Source organism: Phacochoerus africanus, chromosome 2 (genome assembly GCF_016906955.1).
Source record: "Phacochoerus africanus isolate WHEZ1 chromosome 2, ROS_Pafr_v1, whole genome shotgun sequence".
NCBI lineage: Eukaryota > Metazoa > Chordata > Mammalia > Artiodactyla > Suidae > Phacochoerus > Phacochoerus africanus.
In genome coordinates, this window is record NC_062545.1 from 268,875,829 (window position 1) to 268,902,814 (window position 26,986).

The 26,986-nt window shown below is 59.7% G+C and overlaps 1 protein-coding gene across 2 annotated transcripts; it reads right to left on the reverse strand.

Annotated features, from left to right (window-relative positions):
- NR5A1 (nuclear receptor subfamily 5 group A member 1) lies at positions 1-26,986 on the reverse strand. 2 transcript variants are annotated; one of them, XM_047768372.1, is made up of 7 exons: positions 26,756-26,986; positions 22,699-22,815; positions 22,415-22,556; positions 19,800-20,425; positions 12,038-12,157; positions 9,659-9,806; positions 1-1,742 (listed from the first exon to the last, which is right to left on the reverse strand). In XM_047768372.1, exons 2-7 carry the CDS (start codon positions 22,798-22,800, stop codon positions 1,495-1,497), a joined length of 1,386 nt encoding a protein of 461 aa, XP_047624328.1. In that variant the 5' UTR covers positions 22,801-22,815; positions 26,756-26,986; the 3' UTR covers positions 1-1,494. The 2 variants fall into 2 exon arrangements, with proteins under 2 accessions (XP_047624328.1, XP_047624329.1); XM_047768373.1 differs by lacking the exon at positions 26,756-26,986 and adding an exon at positions 25,207-25,498.

Consider the following 26,986-nt stretch of genomic DNA (forward strand, 5'->3'; position numbering starts at 1 on the left):
TAGCTGGAAACTAATTGCAAAATTTATTCCAGGACTGCGAGGGCTGGGGGGTTCTTAAGGGCACTTCTCGTTTGGGGGCTGGGGGTCTCCAGCCTGGCCAGGGCACAGGTTTCGGGGGGAGGAGTAGGGACTGAGACGGGGTGGTGGAAGGTGGGGGGCAGGAATGCCCAGTCATCTCCAACTAGGCGGGCTCAGCGCAAGCTGCAGCGGCAACATGAAAGCAGGACAGACAGCAGACGCCCGGCCTGGAGACAGAGGACTGTCCCTTAGGCCTGGCCCCGGAGAGTGTCTTTCAGGACATGGGACAGGCGTTGAGGCCCAGCATCAAGGGTTTGAAGCAAGGGACCCAATGGGATGGGGCCAGTGAAAGAGGGCTCATCAGCAATGTCCCTGATCTGGAATCCAGACACTGTCCCCAAGGTCACCGTATTCCCACCCACAGAGATTCCGAGCCCCCCACAGGCCATCCTGCTGTTCATCTAGTGGTGGCGCGGGAGGGGGGAGTTCTTCTCTGAATTGGAGTGGGGGCTCAGAAATAACGACCCAGCACCAACCGTGGGGTGCTTGGTATGAGGGTGTTTGGGGGAGCCAGGGGCTGTATTTGGTGCTAAGCCCCACATCCCAGCCTCGATCCTCAGATCTGCCCCCTGCCCGTCCACATACACACCTTTCAAGGAGTATCTGAATTAAAAGACAAATAAGACAGAAACAAACAAACAAGCAACTTCTTGACTACAGCCTTGCAGACAAATACCAGCCTGGATGGGCCACCTGTGGGTGGGGCTGGCATGTGCCCAGGTTCTCCCCTGCTGGGAGAGGGTTAGAAAGATGATTGTAGCAAAATTCTTTTCAGAGAACACGTCCAAGATCCCCCCTGCAGGAGTCAGATGGGTAGAAGGTTGAGGGAGGGGGTCGTCGGGGCCTGACCAGTTCTCCCAGTGTCCTCTAGGCTCCACCAGTCCCTTGTCTAATTTTGCAGACTCTTGTTAGCCCTGGTTTACAAAACAGAGGGCGGCCCTCCTGGCTTCTGGGAGGAAATTCTGGAAGCCCTCCCTGCTCCCCCCGGCTGCTGTCTGCTCAACTCCCTCTCCTTCTGTCTGCGGGAGAGAGGGGACAGATGACCTCTGACTCAAGGGACACGGAGGCCCACTGGAGAATCCAAACCTCCTCCCCGGGCCTGTGCTCCAGTCTCCAGGACAGACAGCTGGGGGCGGGGGGGTGGGGAGAGGGAGGGAGTGGTTAGCAGCCACCTCCTTGGGCCACTTTGAGTGGCGGCCAAGTGCCAGTGGGGGGGACCACCCCACCTCAGCCAGGCCCTGCCCACCTTTCACCCACCTTCCCAAACACAGAGCTTCAGAGGGCTCAGGGGCAGGGGCCTCCGTGGTGGGGTCCTGGGTCCGCATAATAAAATAAACCACCCGGAGGAGGCCGTGGGGGTGCTGCGGCCCCTCCCCAAGCCCCGGCCCGCCCCCCTCCCCCACCGCGGGCCCAAGCTCAAGTCTGCTTGGCCTGCAGCATCTCAATGAGCAGGTTGTTTCGGGGCATCTCGTTGCCCAGGTGCTTGTGGTACAGGTATTCCTTGGCCTGCATGCTCAGCGCCCGCACCTCCACCAGGCACAGCAGCAGCTGCTGGAATTTGTCCCCGCAGTGCGGGTAGTGGCACAGGGTGTAATCAAGCAGGGCAGCGTTCGCCTTCTCCTGAGCGTCTTTGACCAGGCTGTGGTTATTCAGAAACTTCACATCTGCAAAGGGAGGAGGAGCTCAGTCGCCAGCTGCAGCCGTCATCAGGGCTGCGGCTGGCATCACCCGCGCCAGCATCCCCACGACCCCCAGAGGCACGGGCACTGCCACCATCTACACCAAATGGCGACCTCCCCCTCACCACCGTGGTGCCGTCGCCGTGGTTGGTGAACACGGTCACCGCCATCAGTCACCAAGACCAACATCCCTGGTCTTCACAAACATGCTGGCCGCTGCCATCGACGACCAAACCGCAATCATTGCTGCCACCACCATTACCACCAGCAGCAGCAGTCACTGCCACTAACAGCCCTGGGTTATCACAACATGGCCCTCATCGGCCACCCAACCGCAATCGCCTGTCACCACCACTGCTGCCACCGTCATCAACCCCACCGTCATCCCCAAGAGCATCAGCAACCTCAGCAGGTGCGTTGCTGGGCATGTTCAATAAAACCTCTTAATTTCGTCATCTGCAAAAAAAGGGGGGTGACAATAGCACCTGCCGCACAAGACTGTCGTGAGAATTCAGGGGACTGATATGTAGACAGTGCTCAGAAGAGCCGTGTCTGGCACGTCCTAAGGCTCGGCCTGTTAGTGCCATCATTCCTCTGACTCTCACCATGTCCATGAATGACGCCATCCCCAGCCCCCGGGTCACAATCATCCTGTCGCCGTCGTCCCCCGGGGGAGTCACCATCAGCGTCACCACCCTGCCACGATCATCACTATCCCCCACCAGCACCAGCACCGGAGGGGCGCACCGTGTGGGGACGGGCCCCAGCCCACGGCTGTGGGGCACGTGGACTGGTGACCCCATTCCAGAGAGTGACAAGGCATGGTCCACTCTCTGACCAATCGAGAGGCTCTCCTACCCCAAGGACTCTCTCTCGTGAGAGAGGTGATGGGCAGGTGGCCTGGATGGCCATGTGGCGGCTGCACCCCTGGCGTCCTGTGCACTGGACAGAAGAAACAGAGTGGATCCAGCACAGAACAAACGGGTGGACCTTTGAAAGCATGGGGCTGAGTGGGAAAAAAAAACACAATAAAAAACAAACAAAAGAGGACATCCAGAATGAGGTCTATCAGGTAAAGCCATCTACATAAATTACAAACGCTGGCACACAAAGCACACACTCTACATAAGAACAGGGACAAACAAGATCCAGGTTAACCATGAAGGGACGGGCTGCCGACAGGAGGGAGAGGCAGGTGGGTGGCTCTTATGTGGACCAGTGATTAAGGCAGCCCCCTGCCCCTGAGGTCCAGTGAAGAGACAAAAAATAAAGTGTCTTGGGAGTTCCCGTTGTGGCTCAGTGATTAACGAATCTGACTAGGAACCATGAGGTTGCAGGTTCGATCCCTGGCCTTGCTCAGTGGGTTAAGGATCCGGCGTCGCCATGAGCTGTGGTGTAGGTGGAAGATGCGGCTCAGATCCTGGTTGCTGTGGCTGTGGCACAGGCTGGCACCTGCAGCTCAGATTAGACCCCTAGCCTGGGAACCTCCATATGCCCCGAGTGTGGCCTTAGAAAAGACCAAAAAAAAAAAATAAAATAAAATAAAAAATAAAGTGTCTTGAGGGTGATGTGGGTGGTGGTTCAAATCCCAGCCCCACCATTCAGAAACAGTGGCCAGTGCCCTGTCCTCTCATGACCCAAAGGCCTTCCTCCTCTGTGGGAGGGGCCATGCCCACCTTGAGGGGGCAGCGGGGTGGGGGGAGCTTGAGTGCCAGAGGCCCATGGGGGGCCGGTTTCCTGTTACTGGAGTCCTCCCCACTGCCTGCAGGCCTCCTTCAACTCCTGGATGACATCTCCAGCCTAGAGGCTGAGGGGCAGCAGGAAAGCCCAGAACTTGTCCCATCCCCCATCCTAGCCCCGCCTCACCTGGGATGTGGCAACTGGTGGCTCAGAAAATGGGTTGTCCATCCCCTTCCCCTCCACTCCCAGCGCTCCCAGCCCTGCCGTGAGGGGGAGTCTGGAGCCCAGCATGCGCAGCCCTTGGCCCTTCTAATCCCTCTTAACACCCACTGCGCCAGGAGGGCTGGATGCTCCTGGCAACCCTGATCCCTGGCCGCCCCAAGCACGCCCACCGAGGCCTGTGTTGTCCAAAGTCGGATTTAGGGAAACCCGAGCTGGACCCAGGGCGTATGGCGGGATCTGTCCCCCTTCCCTCCCCCGATCCCTCCCCCGCTTCAGTAAGTGAGCCCAGCCTCCCCAGGATCACCATTAGCCCATAGGGCACCTTTGTGCCAATTAGAAAGACAGTTCCCTTGTCCCCAGAAAGCCAGATGGGCGAGGGGCATACAAGCTGGATTTCAGCCTCTGCTTCCCCCGCCCCCTTCTAGGTGCCCTTGTTCTATAAACAACCCGACCAACTGTACATAGCAGCCTTGCTCCTTGGCCTGCCTCTCTGACACAGCCAAAGGTCTTGAGAAGTCTGCTCATCTAACAATCCTCCTGGGGGCAAGCGGTGCCTACGAGCCCCATCCTTTTCCCAGTCTCCTTCCATCTCAACCCCATCCCATCTACCTTCAGTGCAGCCTTCCCCAGGGCTGGGCAATTCTCCTGACATTGTCTGCCGACAACTCACAGTAGGAGGCTGGGGTCCAGAGAAGGGTAGGGACCAGCTCAAGGCCACACAGCAGTAAAGAGGCCCAGAGGAAAGAGGTGAGGGTCGGGAGAGGATTGGCTGAGATGCTGCAGTAGAGGCAGGAGTGGGAGGGGGCTGGGGAGGACCAGAGCTTGGCTTTACCAGGATTTACTGTTCCCAGCAGCAGCGCGCCAGGGACAAGGGGGTGGAGCACAGGGTGGGGGGTGCAGAACAAGGATGGCTTTTGGGGACACCCCCATTCTAGCAGCTCTATAGGTCCTGCAGCTCTCAGCAGGCTGGAGACCCCCACTGCCCCTGCAAGGTGAGCTAAAGGCTTGGGGGAGGGAAATGCGGTCACTGAGTCTGAGCCATGTAGTGTGAGGTGGGAGAGCCGTTCCCCCAGCAGCTGCCACACCCTGCACCCTGCTCAGTTAATCCCCACAGCCACCCAGGCAGGCTGGAAAGGACGTCCTCCACACAGGGACAGTGGGGCATGCCCCCTAGCACACAACAGGTAGCAGAGCCTGGATTCAAACCCAGATCTCTTTGGCTCCAAAGCTCTATGGGCAAGCAGGGTGCGGTTAAGCCTGGATTCCTGAGGGGTGAGATGACATGATAACTTTATATTCCATCCAACCCAGGAGTCTTGTCCAAGGGGCCCCAAGCCTGTGGTCCTTGGTTTCCCCAGGGAGGCTACTCTGGATTCCACCTTGAAGGGGACCACCGTCAAGTCACGCCCCTTCTCCCAGCCTCCCTGTAAAGGGACACTTGTGAAGATTCTGTGACAGAGCCAGGGTTTCTCGGAATGCCACGCCCTTCCTCCATCAGACACAACAGCAGGGGTCGCACACACCTGGAGCTGCCCCCTTTATTCCCGCTCAGACCCCAGCTCCACCACCAGTGGGGTGAGCTGGGGCAGGTCCCTCCCCCAATCTGAGCCTCAGTTTCCTGTCATCTGCAAAACGGGGGTAAATGAATCTGCCTCTCAGAGCAGCCAGGAGCTGGACCTCATCTGCTGCGGGGCTCTGGGCCCTGAGCTGCCGCAGGTTGGAGATGGGTCTTCCCAGCAATCCCGGAGGTAGGGGGTGGGTGCGCCGGGAGATAGCACCCCCACCTCCCAGAGCAGCCTGCTAGCTCTGCCGAGCCGGGGCCCCCCAGGTTCTCAGAAAAGCCCCCTTTTCACGGTTTAATTGAATATTTGAATAATCCTTTCATTCCAGCGAGGCATAAAGAATGTTGTCCCAATAGCGGTGACTCAGGCAGGCGCCCCCGCGCACAATGGCCCCTCGAGTGGGGCTGCTATTCAGGCCGCCTTTTGTTGGCGCGAGCAGTGGGTAAATTGCAAACGCTTAAGGGAATGCTGCTGCCGCAGCCTCAATGCAAGTCAGGAAATCGAATGTTAGGTCAATCCATTAAGCTTCGATTAAGCCCTCTGCGGAACAATGCCAGCCGGGCCCATCTTCATAAACACCGTGATTGCCAGGAGAGAGGCACTAATTTTAATTAAACCTCCTTACCTGCCTGCGAGCCTGCTATTTAGACGCCAAATGGCACCCTTCTGTGGAGGCAGGCGAGGAGGAGGCACTGGAGGGCGGGGGTGGGGGGACAGTCATCACCCAGGTTCAGGCTGCCCAGCCCAGAAAGGCACTGCCCTGGGATACGCCCAGCATGCCAGCTGGAGGACAATGGGCAAGTGGCCATCCCTCTCTGGGCCCCTGTCCCCTTGGGGACCCAGCTCTGGTAGTCTGGCTGGGATCGCGGTGTAAGCCAGTCCTGCCCAAAGTAGCCCCCTCCCACCCTCTAGACTCTGGGCAAATCTTCTCTCTCATCTTGCCCAAATTTGTCAGTTTCACCCCAGCCGCGGGGCCGCCGCAGCAGGTCTAGCCCCTGGCAGGGCTCTGGGCTGCCACCTGGCATCCTTTTCCCATGCTGCAGTTGGAAGGACTTGGCTAAACTGCAGATGTGGTCGCCCTGCTCCCTGGCATTCGAAGTCTTGCACAGCTCAGCCTCTGCCCACCTCTCCAGCCTCCCCATCTCCCTCCCCCTGTCCCACAGCTACACCCACTTTCAGGATCCCCCATCCTTTGCACCAGCTGTTCCTTCAGTCTGGAATGCCCTCACGCCTACTTGCTTTGTTTCCTCCAGAACACGCCTGCTCACACTCAAGGCCCAGCTCAGAGGCCCCTTCTCCAGGCAGACGTCCCTAATATCCTAGGCATAGTTGGTTTCTCCTCTTTGGCTCAGCCCTGATCACAGGGGACTGTTCAGGCTCCTGTCTTCACCTGAAACCCATGAGCCGGTGGCCTCGGTGGCTGCCCTGGCCTCCTCTCACAGGGCGGTATGAGCTCAGACAGGCCTGGGTCCCTGGCCTCTTCTCCCCTCACAGCCCCGGCCTCCGTAGAGTTTCTGGCCTGCTGGGCTGAGCGTTACCCACCCCCCGCAACCTCAGCCAAACCCGTGTCGCTGCTTCTGAAGACAAGGCACTAAGCCAGACACACAGTGTGCGATAAAGACGGAGACGGACTCGTTCATTCCTTCCCTTCATTCATTACCTTGTTCATTTCCTCATGAACTTCGTGATGCTTATGATAAAAAACGACACCGATGCCTGTTCCCAGGGGCCACGGGCCACGCTCTGAACGCTTCGGGGAATTTTCTCATTAAATCCCGTAGCAAGTGGAAGACGATTATGATATTCATTTCACAGACAGGGAAATAGAGCCTTAGAGAGAGGAGGGCCGTGCTCAAGGGCCCGCCCCCAGAGAGAGAAGCCAGACTGAGCATCCCCGCGGTCCGTTCCCGGTCCCGGTTCCTAGCCACTGCTCCACCCCGCCTTGCGTGTGCGCGAGCGCGCATGCGCACACAAGCCGCTCGCGCTCGTCAAGCCCACTCTCGCCAGCCTGTTGCCGCCAAGCGCTGGAGACACTGCTAGTCCCTCGGGCCCCAACTGCCTCTTCTGTAAAACAGGATGCAGGGTGACAGGGAGGAGGGGCCCTACAGCCCCCTGCCTGGCCCCACAGGAGGGCTGGCTCAACCTTGCTGTCCTCCCTACACCCCACAGAAGGAAGAGGCCTGGATCGATCCCCTGGCGGAGGCCAGAGCTGCGCTGGGCCTGGCAGTCCCCGGCACCGGGGTTTTGGTGGGAAGAGAGGCAGGAGCTGCAGGCGTGGGCCTCAGGCCCTGGATCGTCTGGAGAGCCCAGGCACAATCCCTGCTCTGCAGGGGGCGCCCAAGGATGGATGGAGCCCTGGCCAAGGAACCTGGTGGCCAGCAGCCCCACCCTCCCCAGGACCTCTTGATGGCAGTCAGGTCCAAGAACTGTCGCCTCACAGACCACCCGAACTGCCACTCCAAGACAATGTGCTCCCAAACGTCACCTCTCCAAGTCCCTCATGTTTCCACATCTGCCCGTCACTCTCATTCCCACCCAGGTGCCTCACACTATGTGACACACACAAACCCACAAGCTACAAATGTTCATAGTTGGCACCCGCATGAAAACAACGGCACAAACCCAAAGCCACAGACACACACATCACCCCTGAGCCTCCACACCCAAACCACACACATCCGTGGCCCTGGCCTGAGCCAGTTCTCAGAGCCTCATCAAACACAAAATTGGGAGGAGGGTACCACTGGAGGCAGAGGAGGAAGGGGCCTTCCCCAGCTGGAGCCAGCCAGGCGCCAGTCCCTGAGGGTCCTCCAGGGCTTCAGGCTCCTAGACAGCTGCCCAAGATTCTGGCCCTTCTTCTCCCATGCTTGTCCCCCTACCAACCTTGCAGCCCTGCAGATACAGCCTCCAGCTACCAGCCTACTGTGCCAGAGTCAGGAGACCCAGCCTAGGCACCATGTAGCCATGGCCACAGCCTGAATACAGGACTCCCCTGATCAATACTTCACTAATCACCCCCCTCCCAGTTTGTTTTCTTTTTTTTTTCTTTTGTCTTTTTGCTATTTCTTTGGGCCACTCCCATGGCACATGGAGGTTCCCAGGCTAGGGGTCTAATCAGAGCTGTAGCCACCAGCCTATGCCAGAGCCACAGCAACACAGGATCCGAGCCGCGTCTGCAACCTACACCACAGCTCACGGCAACGCCGGATCATTAACCCACTGAGCAAGGGCAGGGACCGAACCCGCAACCTCATGGTTCCTAGTCGGATTCGTTAACCACTGCACCACGACGGGAACTCCCAGTTTGTTTTCTTACTCCCAGCTGCCACTGCTCTTGGGCAGACACGCCTTTGCCAGACGGTAGCTATGATGCCATCTGCCACAAAGACAACATCTCCCTCCTGCCCCCTCCCCAAGTGACAAGGCATTTGTCCTCTGTTCCAAACTTCTATTCCATCTACACCTCTGCTGAAAGATTAATCCCTCCCAGTGAACTCCTACTCATCCTCCACAACCCTGCCCAGATGTCCTTCCAGGAAGGCAGCCTTCCAGGCAGATCCCTTGCTCCCCATGCTGGGTTCCCCATCTCCCTGCCTCAGCCCTGATGGCACAGGCTGGAGGCCCTGCCCAGGCCAGTCCCCCCTGAGAGCAGGGAAAACCTCTAAGATGGCAGCATCGCTGGGCACAGGGGCGGGCACTGGAGACGGCTGGCTGGGTGAGAGAGGACAGAGGAGGCCGACCACATGACAGCCCAGGGGGAGGCTGGGCTGGGGTCAGGAGGGCAATGGGAGGGAGACGCCAGACACTTGGGGAGCGAGTGAGCTGGGCTTGCCCTCTGCCCCCGTCCTGCTTTGTTTGCCTCCTTAGCACTTACTACAGTCTTCCAGGATGTACATTTTACTAATCATTTCACTAATTTATACATTTTACTAATCATCTTACGCTTGTCTCTTTCTCCAAGAGAAGATCAACTCCATGAAGAGAGATTTGGGGTCTTTTCTGAAAGAAGGAAGGAAGGAATGGCCAAAGGGGTCTGGCCCCAAGGATCTCAGAGTCAGAATTCAGACACCCCTGGAGCAAGGAATTCAGAAAAACAGGGACCTCGGCATGGGAGAAAGGGGTCAGAAGCTCCTGAAATCACACAGGCATTTTCTAGGGTGACATGGGCACTTTTCTAGGCCTTTCGACCAGGAATTTTCCGCATTCTCTTGGGCCGCTAAAGGGCAAGGCCCTCTGTACTTCCAAACAGAGAAACTCAGGCCCAGAGAGGAAGCAGGTGCCGGGCCCGGCCCCTCCCACCTTAGTCACTCAGGGAGGGGGCCTGGCCTCACCGAGGCCCCCCATCGCAGAGTCCCTTCTCCAAGCCTCCTTGCCAGCCCAGCCACCCACCACACCTCTGGCCACCCCTGGCAGGCCGGGCCTCACCCATCCACTCACCCAGGCTGAAGAGAATGAGGAACTTGAGGCAGACGAACTCCTGGCGGTCCAGCTGCAGCGCATGCAGCTGCAGCACCAGCTCCTGTGCCCGCAGCACCAGGCCATGCAGCAGGGAGCCTGCTTGGGCAGCCACCGTGGTCAGCTCCACCTGGGCGGCAGAGAACAGGGGTCAGGGACAGTGGCTGGGACACAAGGGGAGGGCATGGATGGGAGGCAGGAGTCAGAGTCCGGGTGGTGGGGGGGGACCCAGGCTTGGAGCAGAGCCAGGTGGAGGTGGCATCTCCGCAGGCCCCAGGACCCCTCCCAGGCCCCCAGCTCTCCTCCCACCGCCCAGCCAGACCGAGCAGCCCCCGCCACCGCAGAGCAGAGCTGACACCGGGCAGGTGGGAGCAGAGGGAGAGCTGAAGGGTCCTTCATGCACAAAGAGCCGCCGCCAGGCCCAGTGGTACAAGCCGCTTTTGTGTTGCGTGTGGCGTCTGCAGTGAGTACCACATCATGCTGGGCGTGGGGGCAGGGGCAGGGCAGCTCTGCCTGGATACACGTGGAGGCGGCCACACGACTGCCCAGGACCCACATGCCACACGTGGACACCTGGATGGGGGATGTGGCCACGCAGCCCACGTGCACGCACACGCAGGGACACATCCAGAGGGTTTTCCCCCTACATCAGGATTTGAACACACACACTCAGCCTTGTATGGTCATAGCACAGGCTAATTCAGACACACACCACGTACATGCTCCCATTGACGCGGTCACAGCAGATCTCAGCACCTGCCCACTTAGGACTGTGGAGATATTTTCACAATAAAATATAGGCGTGCACACACACACACACACACACGCGTGCGTGCGCAAAGGATGGTCCCCTGGCCTCAGAGACTTCCACCTACACGTCAATAGGGGCCGACACACGCTCACACCTCATGCACACTCACAGGTAGCCCCAAAGCTCTACCCAGCATTTCCCTGGCCCTGGATGGCCTGAGACACCCAGGTGACATCAGAGGATGAGGACAGAGGGCTGGGTTGGAGGTAGGAGGTGGAGAGCAGGGTCTCCAACCCCAATCCTCCCTGCCCCCATCCCAGCCCCTGGTGAAACCACTCCTCCTCCTGTGTCCCCCCAGGAGTGAGGCTTCCTCCACCAGACCAGACCCCCCACCTTCTTCCTCCTGCCCTCCATTTCCCCTATACCTCCTCTCACATCCTCCTTGGATTGTCCCTCCCAGGTCCCCAGCATTCTGAGCCGCAGGTGGCTGCCTTCATTTCCCTCTCAGCTCCCATCTTGCCCCCTCCTCATGCTTCCTCAGACACAACCTGGCTGTCCTTCCCCACTTGAAACACTTCCGATGCTCCCTGCCTGATTTCAGGAGCCACCCCCCAGGGGTGTGTCAGCCTAGTGCCCCTAACCCCTGCTCTAAGAGGGCCCAAATTCTGACTCTGAGCTCTGGCCCAGACCCCTTTGTCCCTCCATGCAACTATCCATCCATCCTTCCTTCCTTCCACCCATCCATCCATGCAACTATCCATCCATCCATCCACCCACCCATCCATCCATCCATCCATCCTTCCATCCATCCATCCACCCATCTATCCTTCCATCCATGCAACTATCCATCCATCCATCCATCCATGCAACTATCCATCCATCCATCCTTCCATCCATCCATCCATCCTTCCATCCATCCACCCATCCATCCATCCATCCATCCATCCTTCCATCCATCCACCCATCCATCCATCCATCCATCCATCCTTCCATCCATCCATCCATCCATCCATCCATCCATCCATCCATCCATCCATCCTTCCATCCATCCATTCATCCTTCCATCCATCCATCCTGGATTTAGAACCTGCAAGGTCTTGCTCACCCAGCCCCTAGCCACCACTCCAACCTTATCTCTCACCTCATCCTGGGCCCCAGGGCACTGTCCTCTAGATCCACGTCCCAGGACACAAGCAGCCCCCAGCAGGTCGGCAGTCCTAACCTCCTCTCTGAGGCTCGCTTGTGTTCTCTCCTCTGCCTGTGTGGACATGGGGACTGCCCCTCCTCCACCTCTCACCACATGACCAACCTTTACATGGTCTTTCACCACCAGTGCCACCATCGCCGCTTCTAAGAGCCTCTCTGACCTGCCCTACATCCCTGAGCTGCTTTCCCCAGAGCAGGGCTCCCAAGGGCTGTCTCCTCTCCAGGTCAAAGCTAGGACTGGTCCACAAAAGGTCAGGCTGGTGGGTATCCCATGAACTTGGGGAAAGGGCTGATAGTCAGTGGTACCCAAGGCCAGCCCTGGAGAGGCATAGGAATACTTCTGGGCCCAGAATTCTGGAAGTGCATGGTGGGGGGCAGGGCAGGGCACAGTAGGGTCTGGTCACCTCCTGCCCAGTGACGAGCAGGATGCTGCCCTCCTTGCCATGCTGGATCTGGCGGTAGATGTGGTCGAACACTAGCAGCTCGCTCCAGCAGTTCTGCAACAGTGTCATCTGATCGGCCACCTGCAAGGAAGAGGCACAGAGGATCCAGGGTCCAGCTGGAGACCTTCCCCCTGCCCCCACCCCCACCTCCCAGCTCTGAGTTCATAGGCTCCACTGTGTATGTGACCTGGGCAAGCTTCCCAACCTCTGCATCCAATTTTCCCATCTGTCTTCTTCATTGAAGTGTAGCAGGGGGCTAGCAGAATAAGAAAAGGGTCCAACAGGCGCCCCCGGGACTCAGATGGGCCTGGCTTCAGGACCCGGCTCTGCCTCTTATGAGCTGCTTGACCTTAAACAAGTTCTGTAAGCTTCCTGGGCCTCAGTTTTCTTATCTGGAAAGTGGGCAAAGGATCAGAAGGTAGCCGGGCACATATGAAGCACTTCATACATGTGAGTGAATAGTGGCCATGGAAGTGCTTTGTGAAGGGTCCCTCCAAACGCAAGGGAAATTGCTTCAAATCCAAATTTTCAAATTCAAAAATTAGTGTTCGGAGTCCCCATCGTGGTGCAGCGGCAACGAATCAGACTAGGAACCATGAGGTGGAGGGTTCAATCCCTGCCCTCGCTCAGTGGGTTAAGGATCCGGCGTTGCTGTTAGCTGTGGTGTAGGTCGCAGACGTGGCTCAGATTCCACGTGGCTGTGGCTCTGGTATAGGCCAGTGGCTACAGCGCCAATGAGATCCCTAGCCTGGGAACCTCCATGTGCCATGGGTGTGGCCCTGAAAAGACAAAAAAGGCCAAAAAAAAAATTAGTGTTAATTTTCCCTTGTGTCCTTTTAGCCTGTGGTCACATCTCTAGCAGCTTCAATCACTTAAAAGGAGTCATGTAGGGAAAAGAGAGGGCTTCCCCTGGGTCCTATGTGGAGCTTTCAGGCTCATGGGAAGAGAGGAGGGCCCGCCTGGCCGGCAATCCCACCAGGGAGTAAGCAGGGGGCTGGCAACAGTCTACATCGGAAGCAGGAACAGAAAGGCACACGGCGCCGATTCTGAACACCCAGGCTGCGTTCAGGGCCACTGAGGGCAAGGGCAGGGACCGTCCTCCTGGCTACGGGATCGCCACATTCTAGCAGACACTGGTGACAATGACAAGTGGGATTCAGGACCATAGGATGTCAGAGCCAGAAGGGCCCTCAGGGATCCCCTGACCTCAACTCCTATTTTCAGATGAAGGATCTGCCACTCAGAGAGGTCAAGGGACTCTCCTGGGATCACAGAGAGGCAGAGCCAGGCCAGGCCACCACCCACTCTCAGTCCACAGCTCTCCACCGTGACAAATTCTGGATCCTTCTGGGTGTTTAGCACTGTCCTGGGCACTGGGCAGCCTCCAGTCTCCCTCAGCATCTGGGGCTCCTTGGCCAGCCACCTTCTACCCCACAGATGCGTCCTGGGCCGTGCCCTGCCGTGAATGCAAACCAGGGCGGCTGATGGTCACTGCACTGCAGCTCCACAAGCCTTTGTGGTTGGTATCGCTATTATCCCCCATCCATGCAGAGAGGACACTGAGCTCAGAGAGGTCAAGTAACCTGCCCAAGTCACACAGCTCTGGCTGGCTCATCTGTGCTCATAATCACCAGATGTGGAGGGAAGACCCACCCTCGCCACCTCCTCCACGAAGCCCTCCGCCCAGTCCCTCCTTCCCTAATTCCCTCACCATCCTCTGGACATGGCACCTGCATCATCGGATGGCACCACTCATGCCTCGGTCTCCCTCCATCCCTGTGGGGTCTGGGGAGGCACGGCCAGTGTCCACCTTATCCCTGGGCCCCCAGAGGGAGCAGTGAGTGCTTAATGAACAAGCAGGTGCTCCCCAAGACAGGCGCTGCGGAGAGCACGGAGGAACCATCCCCAAGCTGGCAGCGCCCCCAACCTGAGCGAGCTGGCCCAGGCCCAACCAAGAGCTCTGCCTTCGGGGGCGAGGAAGCCCCCTCCTCCCCTCCGCTCCCCTCCTCTCCTGGGGCAGCCCTAGGGCCTGTCCTCCAGCAGACAGAGGGAGAGAGAACAGTGGACAAAGAGCATTGCAGAAAGTTCTTCCCGCCAGAACAGGAAGCCCAGCCAGGGGGACCCAGGCTCAGCCACAGGTTGCCCTGGATTGGAGGGGCCAGGAGAGATGAAGGACTGGGCAGGGAAGAGTTCCTGTCGTGGCGCAGTGGTTAACGAATCCGACTAGGAACCATGAGGTTGCGGGTTCAGTCCCTGCCCTTGCTCAGTGGGTTAACGATCCGGTGTTGCCGTGAGCTGTGGTGTAGGTTGCAGACGCGGCTCGGATCCCGTGTTGCTGTGGCTCTGGCGTAGGCCGGTGGCTACGGCTCCAATTAGACCCCTAGCCTGGGAACCTCCATATGCCGCGAGAGCAGCCCTAGAAAAGGCAAAAAGACCAAAAAAAAAAAAAAAAGAACTGGGCAGGGCACATCACAAACACACGTCCCCTGATCTTGCCTCCGGAAGTGGTGGGTCCCCACGAACCTCCCCATCCCGGCTTCTGAGGAGGGAGGCAAGTCTCAGTGAGGGCCTGGACCAGGCCATTCCCAGCACGCCAGGTCGCCTCACCCCTGCTGGTGCCAGATAAGGAAGCAGAGGTAACCCAGGGCTGGTCTTCTAGGAGGCCCTGGGCACTCCTGGAGCCCAGGCAGGAGGTGCCTGCTCCAGGAGTCACACTAGCCCACCCTGGGCAGCCCAGGAGGTGGGCAGGGGGAGGACGTGCCAGGCTGGGCTCTGCCCCCCACTCGCTGGGGCCCTCGGCAGCAAACAGGCTTGTGCCTGAATTAAAGGAACAGAGGGTGGGGAGGTGGAAGCTCAAGAGATAAGGAGGAGAATTAGGAGATAAGCTGACTGAGCTTTGGGCAGAACGCAGAAGGGGTCACAGTGACCTGGCTGGCCAAGCCCTGGGAGCAGACTCTGTACCCAGACCTCGGACCCTGGGAGTGGGGGCAGCCTTGCTCACGGGGCTGACAGAGTGGCAGGGCGGAGGGAGGCACCTCGGCGGCGGCTGAGCCTCGGTGCCCTGGGCCCTCTGACTCCCACTTAGCTACACACCCCCGTCTGCCCCGACTTCCTATTCTGAGAAATGGGGGAAATCAATCCTCTCCCTTTTGGTTACAGAAAACACACACGAGCGCAGCAGGGTCAGTTGTGCAGGGTTCTGCGGACCCACAGTTGGCTATCCTAGGACACTGCCCTGCCCAAACAATCGTGCCTTCCAGAATCTTCACTGGCTCGTCCCCTAGATGAACATGTAAAGACAGCAAACTCCAAACACTCCCCACAGAGACAAACACTCCTCTCTCCTTCTCCCTCTGTCTCCTTCTACCCTCTCTCTCTCCCCCCTTTTTATTTAAAAGAAAACCACAGGATCCTGGCCGCCAGCCCCTCTCCACCATAAAGCAGGTGGCTAAGCGGCTCACTTAACCAAAGAGCATTGGTTTTCACCTTCCGTGGCTTTCTCCCTAAGCAAAAGATTCTTCCTGCATCCTGAGGCCACTCTGCCAGCCTGGGAACAAGGACGTTTGCAGTGCAAGCCCTGGGGTCCCTCATCAGCCTGGCCTGTCTGCTGGGCCCACCCCCCATTCTTCCCCTGCCCCAGTCTGCCACAAATCTTCCTGGAGCCTTGACACTGTGCAGCCTGCCTCGGAGATGGGGTATTTATGGGTGCTGAGCTGACCTCCCTCCCAGCAGGGCCCCCTCCGGAGCCCCCTGGGGTCTGATCGGTCTGGCGGCCGAAGGCCAGTGCGCTCTGTAATTCTCCAGTGGCTGACACGCCACGGGCCGGCCACGGCGCTCTCCCGGCCAAGTGGTTGGCGGGCTGTCATTCGTCAGCCCAGGACTGACATGGTTACTGCCACTTAAATGAAACCATATATCTAAGCAGTTAATCGGGGCCTCGCAGCTGGACGTCAAGGGTGAACAGATATCAAGATGGGTCATCAGGCGCTCCGGGCCCTCCCCTCCACCTCGCCAATTCCTATCCTGCCTCCCCACGGCCTGTCCTTCATGAGGCCTGTCCAGAGAGGCTGCCTGCCTGGGCCTACACCCTGTCCTGTACCTCGCAGGTGCCAAGCTGCACTGGAAGCCCAGGGGAAGATGGGCCCTGACTTCTCCCAGAGCCCTAGCAGCTCAGAGGAGCATGGACATGGGTATGCTTTCTGACTCCTCCTGGCCAGGCCCATCTCTCACCTGCAAGGATGCATTAAATGGCACAGCAGCAGAGGGGCCCGCTGAGGAAGGGAGCTGCTGGTTCCACTCACTGACACTTCCCCTGGTCTGTGCTCTTCCCATTTCCCAGAATGCTTTCTGGAGAGGTACAGATCGAAGACACCTTCCCTGACTTCCTAAGACAGAACCATGTGGTCTCCTGCTGGGCTCCCTTGGCCCCTCTCTACCGCTTTCAGAGCCCTGGGCACAGAGGAAGTGACACTTCCTCACTGACACTTCCTCTGTGCTGCACCCCGGGCTGAACTCTTGGCCTGTCCCAGCTCACTAAATCCAGCCAGTTACCCTGGGAGGTGGCCACTATTGAAATTCCTCCCCCCAGCCTTTTTTTTTTTTTTTTTTCTTTTTTGGCTGCCCCCGCAGCATATGGAGTTCCTGGGATCAGATCCGAGCCATAGTCTCAACCTAAGCTGCAGCTTCAGCAACACCAGATCCTTAACCCACTGTGCCGGGGCCAGGCTGGGGATCAAACCTGTGTCCCAGGGCTCCCAAGACGCCTCCAATCCCATTGTGTTACAGCAGGAACCCCTCAACTTCCTCCTTTTTACAAATAGGGAAAACTGAGGCCCAGAGGAGTAAAGTCACTTGCCCAAAGTCACACACCAGCTATGTGGCAGGGCTGGAACTCAAACACAGGCCTCTCTGGTCTAATTAACCTCCAATTATTAATTAATTAATAATGGGATTAATTAATTAATCTCTAATTATTAATCTCCATACCATGTCAGACCTAACACACCATGACTATTTGATGTGGAAAAACAGAGGCAGAGGGCTATCCAAGCTGGGAAAGAGGACTGAGAAGCAGAACCTGGAGAGGGCATCTGTAGCCAGATGACGGCTCAGCAAAGACCCGGGGCCTCCCTGAGCAGCACGACGTCATTGGCATCCTAGAGGGCTCAGTGGGCCTCTGGGGGGAGCTCAGGCTCCATGCAGGAGGTGGGGGTGCGGGGGGAGCCTGCCCTTCCCCAGGATGTGGGGCCCTGGCCAGCCCTGGCAGGCCATCGGTCACCCACCATCCAAGGACCTGCTTACTCCTGGCCCAAGCTCTGCTTCTGACCTGCCAGCCTCTCCAGCCTTGCCTCACGGGACCACTTGGGGCTCCCTGGCATAGGGTGCCTTTTCACACCTCTGGGCCCTGGTCTGTGCTCTTCCCATTTCCCAGAATGCTTTCTGGAGAGGTACAGATCGAAGAAACCTTCCCTGACTTCCTAAGATAGAACCATGTGCTTTCCTGCTGGGCTCCCCGGGCCCCTCTCTACCGCTTTCAGAGCCCTGGGCACCCTGCGTTGGTCACAGCCATGGACACCATATCTATGTGTCTTCCTCTAGCCTGACAGCCTCCTGGGTCTAATTCCTTTCGATGTCCCTATGCCCAGGCCACAGGCTGCCCCACTCTCAGAACTAGGGAGGCCCCTCTGCTGCCTCCTAAGATGTGTCCTGCCCGAAGGTAAGGGAGTGAAGGTTCAGTCGAAAGGGGAAACAGAGTCACTCAGCTCCCCTCACATTCTCCTGCTTCTCTATCTCTGGCTTTGCAAACAGATATCAGCCCAGGGCTCGCTAGACCAGTGGGAAAGAAGGTCCACATGGCTGATGAGAAGGCTTCGAAGGGCTGGGCTGGTACTTATTTGCAAGGCTTCTTTGTAGAGGGTAGTACCTGGTTCATATTCCTGAGCTTGAATCAGAGACTCTGGGAAGTGGAAGCAGGAAGGTTTGGACCACAGAGAAGCCAGAGCAGGAAAAAACACTCAGTGAAGCTGGGACAAAAGCCCTTCCCATCCTGCGTGAAAACCCCCGAGAGACCAGGAAGGCGTCCAGAGGAAGTGCCCTGCCCCCTGCATCCAGGGTTCTGGAAGGCCAGGAATGCTCTGCTCCTCCCCTCTGCACTGGGGGCTCATGGGAAGCCTGGAAGGGAAGCTGGCAACCAACCCCAGGGTCTTAGGATCCTCATCCTCCACCAGGGCCTCCAGCCATGAGTGGAAGGCAGATGAGATTGTTCGAGGCTCTGTCTCTTGTTGTCTCCATAAGGTTGGCCTAGAGAGGGGGCAGGGGTGACAGGTCCCACCCCTTGCCAGACATGTGGCACATCCCCAGGCCTCAGCCATGACAAGCCCTCCACAGGAGAAGCAGACGCCTCCATGGCCAATTCTTAACTCCCAGAGCAACCCAGGACACCCCCACCCTATGATGCCTTAAGGGCTCACAGTGTCCAGCCCTCATCTTCTCCCCCCACTCCACCCCGTGCCTGGCCCAGCCCAGGCAGGCAGTGCCCCTGGCCCATCCGGCCACATGCCCCTAGAGGAAGCCCAGGCCTGAGTGGCGTCAGCACTGACAATGCTGCTCAAGGCTGCGGTGGCCCCAGCTGGGAGGGCAACAGGCCCTGCTGTTTATACCCCTTCCCAGAACAGCCAGGGGGGCCAGCCTGGGAAAGGCGAATGTCAACCGGCCTGGACTAAAGGCCTGTCATGTCTTCGTCCGGGCTGGGGAGGATGGGCTTGGCCAGGCTTGGGGCGGGAGCCTCTGAGGTTGGCTGAACACCTTGATCACAGACAGCCATGGCACTAGAGGGGCAGCTCCCAGGCTTTGGATGCTTTAAACCACTAGACGGGATGACAGAAGTTCTTCCATGTCTGGCCTGAGTTTCTCCTGCTGTGCCCTGCTTACTTTAGCTGCAGGTACCTCAACCCAGGGTGATGGAAGGCCTTGCCATTGAGGCATCTGGAAGATTAGAGGTGGGCCCTGCAATCCCCCAGTGACCCTCCCACCTGGCTCTTCCTGCACCCGGACACACACATGTACACGTGGGACTAACCACCACGCATGGGAGATGCGGGAGAGTAAGACCTTTCACCTTAGCTGGGAAGGAGAAGCACCCCGGAACTCTGAGATACTAAGATCCCCTGTGTGGCATCCGAGGCCAGCGGGGAATGGTGGCCTCTCCAAATGGGTGCACAAGACAGACTGAACCCTCTTCCTAACGCTGGGCTGGGGGAGCCGGAGACAGTCTCCCAAGGACACAGCTAGTCCTTTGGGAGAACCCAGGGTCTCAGAGAAAGAAAGACAGATGTCTCCAGGAACCCAGACTGGGAGAGAAACAGACAGAGATGGAAGGGATTAGGAATGGCAGGGAAGCAGAAAGACAGGACGCCAGGGAGACAGCCAACAGAAGGGGACAGAGGCAGAGACAAAAGACACAGAGGCTCTGAGAGCCAGACCCTCGGCTAAGAGAGAAGGAGAAGAGGGGAGAGGTGGGTGAGGAGGTGGGGGAGCAGCAACGAAGGTGATGATGGACCAGAAACACTCCATCTGGACCAGAAACCAGATGTGGCCTCCCTGCCCCCAAACACGGCCTGAAGTCAGGGGGCGGGACAGCTCCATTCCAAAGGGTGGCCAAAACCCAGGCAGCTGAGAGGACGCCCCAGATCCAGCGGGCGACCTGGTGGAAGCAGGGACTCACCTCCAGCTCCTTGAAGACCATGCACCTGCGCGCCCAATCCACGATGGAGATGAAGGTCTGGTCGGCCATCCTGCACAGGAGGCTGAAGGGCGCAGGCTGGTCGGGGCGGCCTTTGGCTGGTTCCTGCAGGCAGCCCACGATGCGTGCCCGTACCTGGTCCTCGTCCGGCTCCAGCTGCAGCAGCTGCACGATGAGCTCGGGCACACCAGGCCCTCCGGAGAAAGGCTCTGGGTAGCCGTAGGGCGGCCCGGGCTGCGGGGGGCTGGCGTAGGGCTCCGGGTACTCAGACTTGATGGCGCGGCCAGGGAAGGCAGGATAGAGGTAGCCAGCCAGTGGCCCGTGGGCGCTGGGTACAGCCATCGGCAGCGTCGGAGCCCCAAAGTCGCCCAGGGGCCCAGCAGGTGGACCAGCGGCCAGGCCCTTGGGCTCAGGTGCATGCAGGCCAGGGGGCAGCATGTAGTCCGGCGGGGGAGGCGGTGGTGGGGCCACCCCCATTGGGGGGCCTGTCTCCAGCTTGAAGCCATTGGCTCGAATCTGTGCCTTCTTCTGCTGCTTCAGGGCCCGGTCCCGCTTGTACATGGGCCCAAACTTGTTCCGGCCGCCCCGCATGCGGTCAGCGCGCACGGCTGTGGGCAGAGGCAGAGGGGCAGGCTCACCCCCTCCAGGCCACCCGCCATCCTGCCCCGCTCGCGATTCTTCCCCAAACAGATGTGCCTGGGTCACCTTCCAACTCAGCACCTCTCATGGCTCCTCCAGTGCCCTTCACCTGGCACTCGGAGTGAGGCCATCTCCCTTGCTTGGTCACCTTCCAGGTCATCTCCCCTTCAGGAGAGCCTTACTCTCTCTGCTCCTCTGCTCGGCACTTCCTCCACGCTGCCTTGGACATGGCTTCTGCCTCAAACCCTTTCCTTCTCTCACGCCTACTGAACCCCCAAAGTGTTCCTGGACTCACCCAGGCATCCGTCCTTGCCCCAGATGTCCTGCCTCTGGCCCACTCTCGTCCTGCCCAGGGCTATCATGCCATGGACCCAGGCTGAGAGCTCCTGGGGGCTCAGTCATGCGCTCAGGTGCCCAGCACAGGGCCTGGCAGGGAGATGGTGACAGGAAGTGGGCTCTGGTCAGCCTCATTCACAGGTGGGGCCCCAGTGTCCAGCTACTTCTTTTGACAAAATGCCTGACTCTGTTGAAGCCCCACTGCAAAGTGACCCAGGCTTCCCCTGCTGCCTTCAAGTGTGAGGCTAGGTTTTGGGCTGGCTGAGGCTCTGAGCTGGAGGAAGGGACCTCCCTTGCTAACCAGATGTCCCTCTGCCTGGCCAAGAAGGTGTCACCAGCTGAACCCAACAGGTGTGTCTCTGTAGCTGGAGTGTGGCTCCCGCCCCTGATTAGACAGGACCCCACCCTGGGTTCCGGGAGAAGGGGAAGGAGGAGGAGGGAGGGGGCAGTGCTCAGCAAGGGATGTGTCGGGGTGGGGTGGGGGCACCCAGCCCATCTTCCTGCCAGGCAGCCTTGCCCACTCCTTCAGACCCCACCAGGGGTTTCTGCTGCTCATAACAAGCAGCCCCCAGGACCTGCAGCTGGGGCATGGGCTCTGAGGACAGGACAGTATTTCCCCCTCGCATCTAGAAGGAGTCCTTCGTCTGGGTGGCAGGACCTGTGGGCTATAGCTCTCAGAGCCACCAGGGGCCGTCTACATTGTTATAAAACTTTAACCGACAGCTGCCTGCTCATCAGCACACAGCCCGGCTGGAGCCCGTGGGGTGGAAGCTGATGGTGGTCCACCCTCAAAGAGCTTGAGTCTTTCCTGCTGAAATATTTGTGCCCCCTCTGGATGGAGAGCTAGGGGTGGGGGAGACAAGGATGGACCTGGGGTCCTCTGGGGGCCACTGTTCCCCATTCCTCATCCCTCTAGGACCTGGCTAAGAACTTACTGAGTGAATCTTGGGGGTGGAAAGACAGATGAACACATAGGCGGGCTGGGTGGGTGAGGGCTGCACAGCCATGCTGGACAGATACTAACATAGATGATGATAACAATAATAGCTGACCTACTAAGCATTTTCTACATGCCAGGCATCATGCTAGGAGCTTTTTTTTAGAGAATTCTCTCACTAATTCAAGGAGGAAGATACTACTATGAGACCCATCTTTCAGATGGGGCATCTGCAGCTCTGAGAGCTTAAAGGACTCACCCAACGTCCCCCAGCCTGTAAGTGGTGGCATTGGGATCTGAAGTCTAGTAAAGGAATGGAAAACCTTGGCCCTGGCTGGTGGGAGGTGTCAGTGGGGGTGTTACAGAGCTCATGGAGGAGGCAGAAGCTCTGTGGGGCTCTGCCCTGGGCTGCTCGGCCCCCAAGGGGTCATCTCCCTGGGGTTCACTTTTAGATACTTCTCAACGGACCCAGGCTAGTCCCTGCAAGCATCCCTTCAACCAGACTGACATCGGTTCCCACCCCTCTCCCACAGAGATGGGGCCCTAATGTCACGTGAGGGGCCAATCGCCCGGCCCCAGAAACTTTAAGGGAGTCCTGGCGCCTTCCCTTCACCGCTTTCTCCCGCCCCATCCCCTGCGCCCTCTCGCCATCGGAGGAGGTCGGGGTGGGCGGCGCAGTGCGCACCTTCCAGGCGCATCCCCACCGTCAGGCACTTCTGGAAGCGGCAGAAGGGACAGCGCTTGCGCTGCGTCTTGTCGATCTTGCAGCTCTGACTCTCGGTGCACGTGTAGTGCTTGTTGTTCTGCACCGTGCGCTTGAAGAAGCCCTGGGGGAGAGGGGAGTTGGCGCGGGAGGGGGTAGGCCTGGTGGCCCCCTCCCCGCACCTCCCAGCAGGGCTTTCTGTGGTGTCTTGCCCACCGCTCGCCAGCCCGCCACACCGGTCCCCTTCCCCGCAGCTGCCCGCTCACCTTACAGCTCTCGCATGTGAGCAGCCCGTAGTGGTAGCCAGACACCTTGTCCCCACACACGGGGCACAGCTCGTCCAGGTCCTCGTCGTAGGAATAGTCCATGCCCGCGGCGTCCACCTGTGGAGGGAAGAGAGGGACACTGCCGCCGGGACCGCGACCGGCAGCACAGGGGACCTCGGTTGGGCAGGTCGTGCACCACGGCGCACGCGGCGCACCCTACGCCCCATGGCACCCTCTTTATGGGTCCGGCCTGTGGCCCCCATCACAGTGCGCCGTGGTCAAGGGCGCCCGTTAGAGCACCCTGAGCAGCCGGCCGGCACCACATGTGCCCAGAGCAGCTCCCATGCTGGTCCTTGCTGACTCTGTCCCTGTGCTCCCGCCCCTCCCTCTCTCCAACCCTCCTGGGGGGCTCCTCCTGGGCTGGCCTGCCGCGCCGATCAGGACTCTCTGATTGATAACGCCTTGATCTGGATTCGTTCAGTTGAGAACAAAACCCCGATTCTGAGAAAAGGAGATGGGCTCCCCCGGCGAGGAAACTCAGGGGGAGTGGAGCCCAAGTATTCGGGGGATCGGGCAGGTTCGAGGGAGGCAGGGTCTGAGAGAGATAGACAGATGGGCAGAAACCGACCACCGCTGCCTTATCAGAGAGAGTACCCCGGGGCAACAGAGACAACGAAAATTCAAGAGTGACAGAGACTTATTGATGCGGAGCCAGGAAATCCTGCTGGGGACAAGAAAGACAGAGAGACAGAGGTAGAGACAGAGACAGAGAGGGGCTAGGGATAGAGAGCTGAGAGATATGAGAGAGAGAGAGAGACTATGAATCAGAGACACCGAGAGACAGAGGCCCCAAAGAGAAAACCTGGGAGAGACAGCGGTAGAGCCGCGACACAGTGGTAGAGACAGATTGAAACACCGAGAGACAAGTGAAAACTGGGACATATCCAGACAGAAGGAGAGGGTGACAGAGACACTGAGAGAAAACCTGGAGAGATGGAGGTGCCCGGCCAGGGGGTCGGGGACGGGAAGACGCCCGGAAAGCGACCGGACCCGGGATCCAAGCTCAAAGGCGCGGCCCGGCAGAGTCGGACCCGGACAGGGGCTCGAGCCGAGAAGGCGAACAACGACGGCGCCCGGGCTGAAAACCCAAAAGCGCGCGGGGCCGCTGGGCCCCGGGGCCGGGAGAGACAAAGCCCGCAGCAGCCACCCAGCCAGACACCGAGGCCGTGTCACCGAGACCGAGACGTCGGGCGGAGAGAGCCGGCGAGGAGGGTGCAGGGGGGACGGCGGGCGCTGGGTGTGGAGTCGCGAGCCGGGCGCGAAGCGCAGAGACCTCGGCCGGAGACCCCGCGGGCCCCGGGAGAGAGGCCAAGCCCGATGCGGGGGAGAGACCTCAGGCGGAGAGTCGAAGTCCCCAGGAGGGAAAGGCGCAGAGCCCGGGCCAGGGCAGCGTGAAGGGGCGCGACGGCGGCCGCCACCCGCCCGGCGCCCACCTGGCCGCTCCTGCGAGCAGCAGCGCCCCGCGTCCCGCCCGCGCGAGCCCCGCACCGCCCTGCCGCGCCGCCGCCGCCGGCGATGAGCCGCACCCGGGCGCAGCGCCGCCCGCCCGCGATGACGGCCGCTCGGGCCGGGGGCGGGGAGGCGGGGGCTCGGGCCTGGCGGCGCGGGGCCTCGGCGCTCCCCCACCCCGCCTCCCCGCCCCCGCCGCCTCCAGGGCCGCTCGGAGACGCACCTGGGACCCTGGCCCCTCCGCCGCCAGTGTGTGCTGCGCGAACCCGCTGCGCCGGGGCCAGGGGCCGGCCCCTCTATCTGGGCGCGTGCGGTATCCCGGGGCTGAGGCCCGGCCCGCACCCTCCGCCGCCACGGAGCCGGGTTCGCGCCGTTACCCTCACCCTCTCGGCCCCTCATCCCCCAGCCCAGCTCCCGGAGCCCGGGCGCCCCGGAATCCGAGCAGGTTCTGGGCGTCTGGGAGCCTCGGGCCACCCGCCTGCGGTGAAAGGAGGCGAGTCCCTGTTTGCAAATCCAGCTTAGTTGTGGCGGGGACCACGCTCGGGCGCTGGTCTGTTTGCAGCGTGGAAGTAGGTAGAGCAAACGTGGGTGGCCGTGGCCAAGGCACGGGTTCAAGGCTAGAAAGTGGGTTCTCGCCTGGCCCAGGCACATTTCCTCATTGGAAATTGAAGCAAATTTCCTCGTCCTCAGTGTCCTCATCCGTAAAGTGGGATGGATGACTGGACTTTAAAGGTGGTCGGATGAACCGAAGTGGAGTTGAAAGAGCACATGCCTAGCACGGCGGAACGATCGAGAGCGTCCAATTATTTGGGAGGGCTGGGGCAAACTCTTTCTCCTCCTTGAGCTTCAGTTTGCTTGGCTGGAAGTGGGAGTAGTGGCAATCCCACCCTGCGGGTTTTCCGAGGTTTGGTGAGGACCCGAAGCCACGGAGGGCGCGGGAGCTGGGAGAACAGAGCCCAGGGGCAGGAGAAAGCCCTCTCTCCTGTTCTACGCTCTTACCCGGGGCTGGAGGCAGGAAAGTGAGTGCTCTGCAGCCCCCGGGGGGGGGGAAAGGGGTTCCCGGGGTCCAGCGGGAGGAGCTGAACCATTGCTCTAGGGTGGGGGAGGTCGCATGCTCGGATCCTGCTCCTGCCCCGTTGGGCATCTATGGTCCTAGAGAGTGTTGAGAACAGCGAAGCCAAAAAGCCATCTACAAGCCGGGAAATACCACAATTTTGTATTCGCAACGACGCAGCCGACGGAGGGGCCCAGATCTGAAGGCTGGGACCCTGGCTGCGGCTGGCTTCGTCTGGGCCCCTGCATCGCCCCCACCCCAGCCCACCCCCACTTCCTCCCCCTTGGGCCTCTAGTTCTGCTAGGAGCTGGTGCCTTGGTCCTGCGATCTGAGGCCCCAAGACCCGGCACAGACCGACTCTCATCTCGCTCACGCGGCGGCATGGAGGGCAGAATCTGCGGCCGACTCTCGATGCCAGCGCTAGCAGATCACTTCGTTTCTCTGAGCCTCGGTTTCTCCATATACAAAATGGAAAAGATCAGCCCCTACAGAAGCGTTCCAGTGAGAGTTTCCTTGCGAGTCCAGGGACCATTCTTGGTGAGGAGGGAGGAAAGAGAGTTAGTTGCACGACCCCTCCCCATCCCCCACCAAGCCCCTGAGGCCCAAGAGCAACTGAGCTGGGGGTGGGGGCTACTGCCTCTGAACCCTCAGGGAGGGGCCCTCAGAAAGTAGAAAAGAGGAGCAGCACCACCAGGCAGCAGAGTGAAGGGAAGCGGGGGGCTGGGCTGGGGGATCCCCAATCAGCTTCTCTAGGGAGGAGCCCACTGGGGTCTCCTGGACATTGTTGAGGCAGACCCAGGCAGTGGAAGCCCAAGCCTGGGCTGGGGGCCTAGGTGGGGTGGGGGCTGGGCTCTGAGCCAGTTCTCCCCTTGTCTCTCCACCTAGATCCCCTCTGCCAGAGGTTCCACCATCACAGTTTGGGAGCGCGTGGGGGTGATCCTCCAGGCTTCAGGGCACCAGCCCCTAGCCCCAGGTTCCAGCTCAACATGTGGGGGTTTCACAGCCCCTCACCCACCTACCCAGGGAAGCAAACACAGTCCCAGCCCAGACACAGGACCTGGACTGACAGATGGATACTGGAGACAGACGCGTGAATCCACACAGACTCAGAGACATCCACAGAGACAGCACAGACCTGCAGGCAGGGAGACCCAGGGACCCACAGACAGACCCAGGGACCACGGACACACTCACAGACGAAGAGGCTTGAGTCAACACAGCCCTGTGAACTCCAGGCCACCCATAGACAGCAGGACACCCACAGACCCCCGTGGGGCCTGTCCTCATAGGCCTAGCTCCTCCCATCAGCCACCCAGGAGAGAAGAGGGGCAAGCATGGAGGGAGGGCAGGTCTGGGGAGATCTTTGGCCCCTTCCCTGCCCAGAGCAGCGGGCACCAGTCACTCGGCAGAGCGGGCAGTGGCCGGCCCAGGCCGCAGGGAGGCACTGAGGAGGGAGGCTGGCCATTAGAGGCCTGGGCCCAGGCCCTCACTTACGGAGCGGAAGGCGAGCTCTCACGCTGGATGGTGGTGGACAGTGGGCACCGGGGGCTCCAAGGGGAAGCTCCAGCAGCCCAGGTGGGACAGTGGCGACCGTGGGCACACAAGAACTCCTTCACGCCACAGCGGGCGGCGGGCGGACAGTAGGCTGGCCCTGTCCGTCCGTCCTCCTCCTCCTCCTCCCCGCCCTGGGTGGGGGGGCCACCGGAGGCCCAATTGGTCTCTGCC

Coding starts and splice junctions, on each gene's coding strand:
- NR5A1 (XM_047768372.1), bottom strand. CDS start 22,800: ATGGACTATTCCTACGACGAGGACCTGGACGAGCTGTGCCCCGTGTGT. Junction 22,557..22,698: donor TCACATGCGAGAGCTGTAAG/GTGAGCGGGCAG, acceptor CCTCTCCCCCAG/GGCTTCTTCAAGCGCACGGT. Junction 9,807..12,037: donor TGCTCGTCACTGGGCAGGAG/GTGACCAGACCC, acceptor TCTGCCGCCCAG/GTGGAGCTGACCACGGTGGC.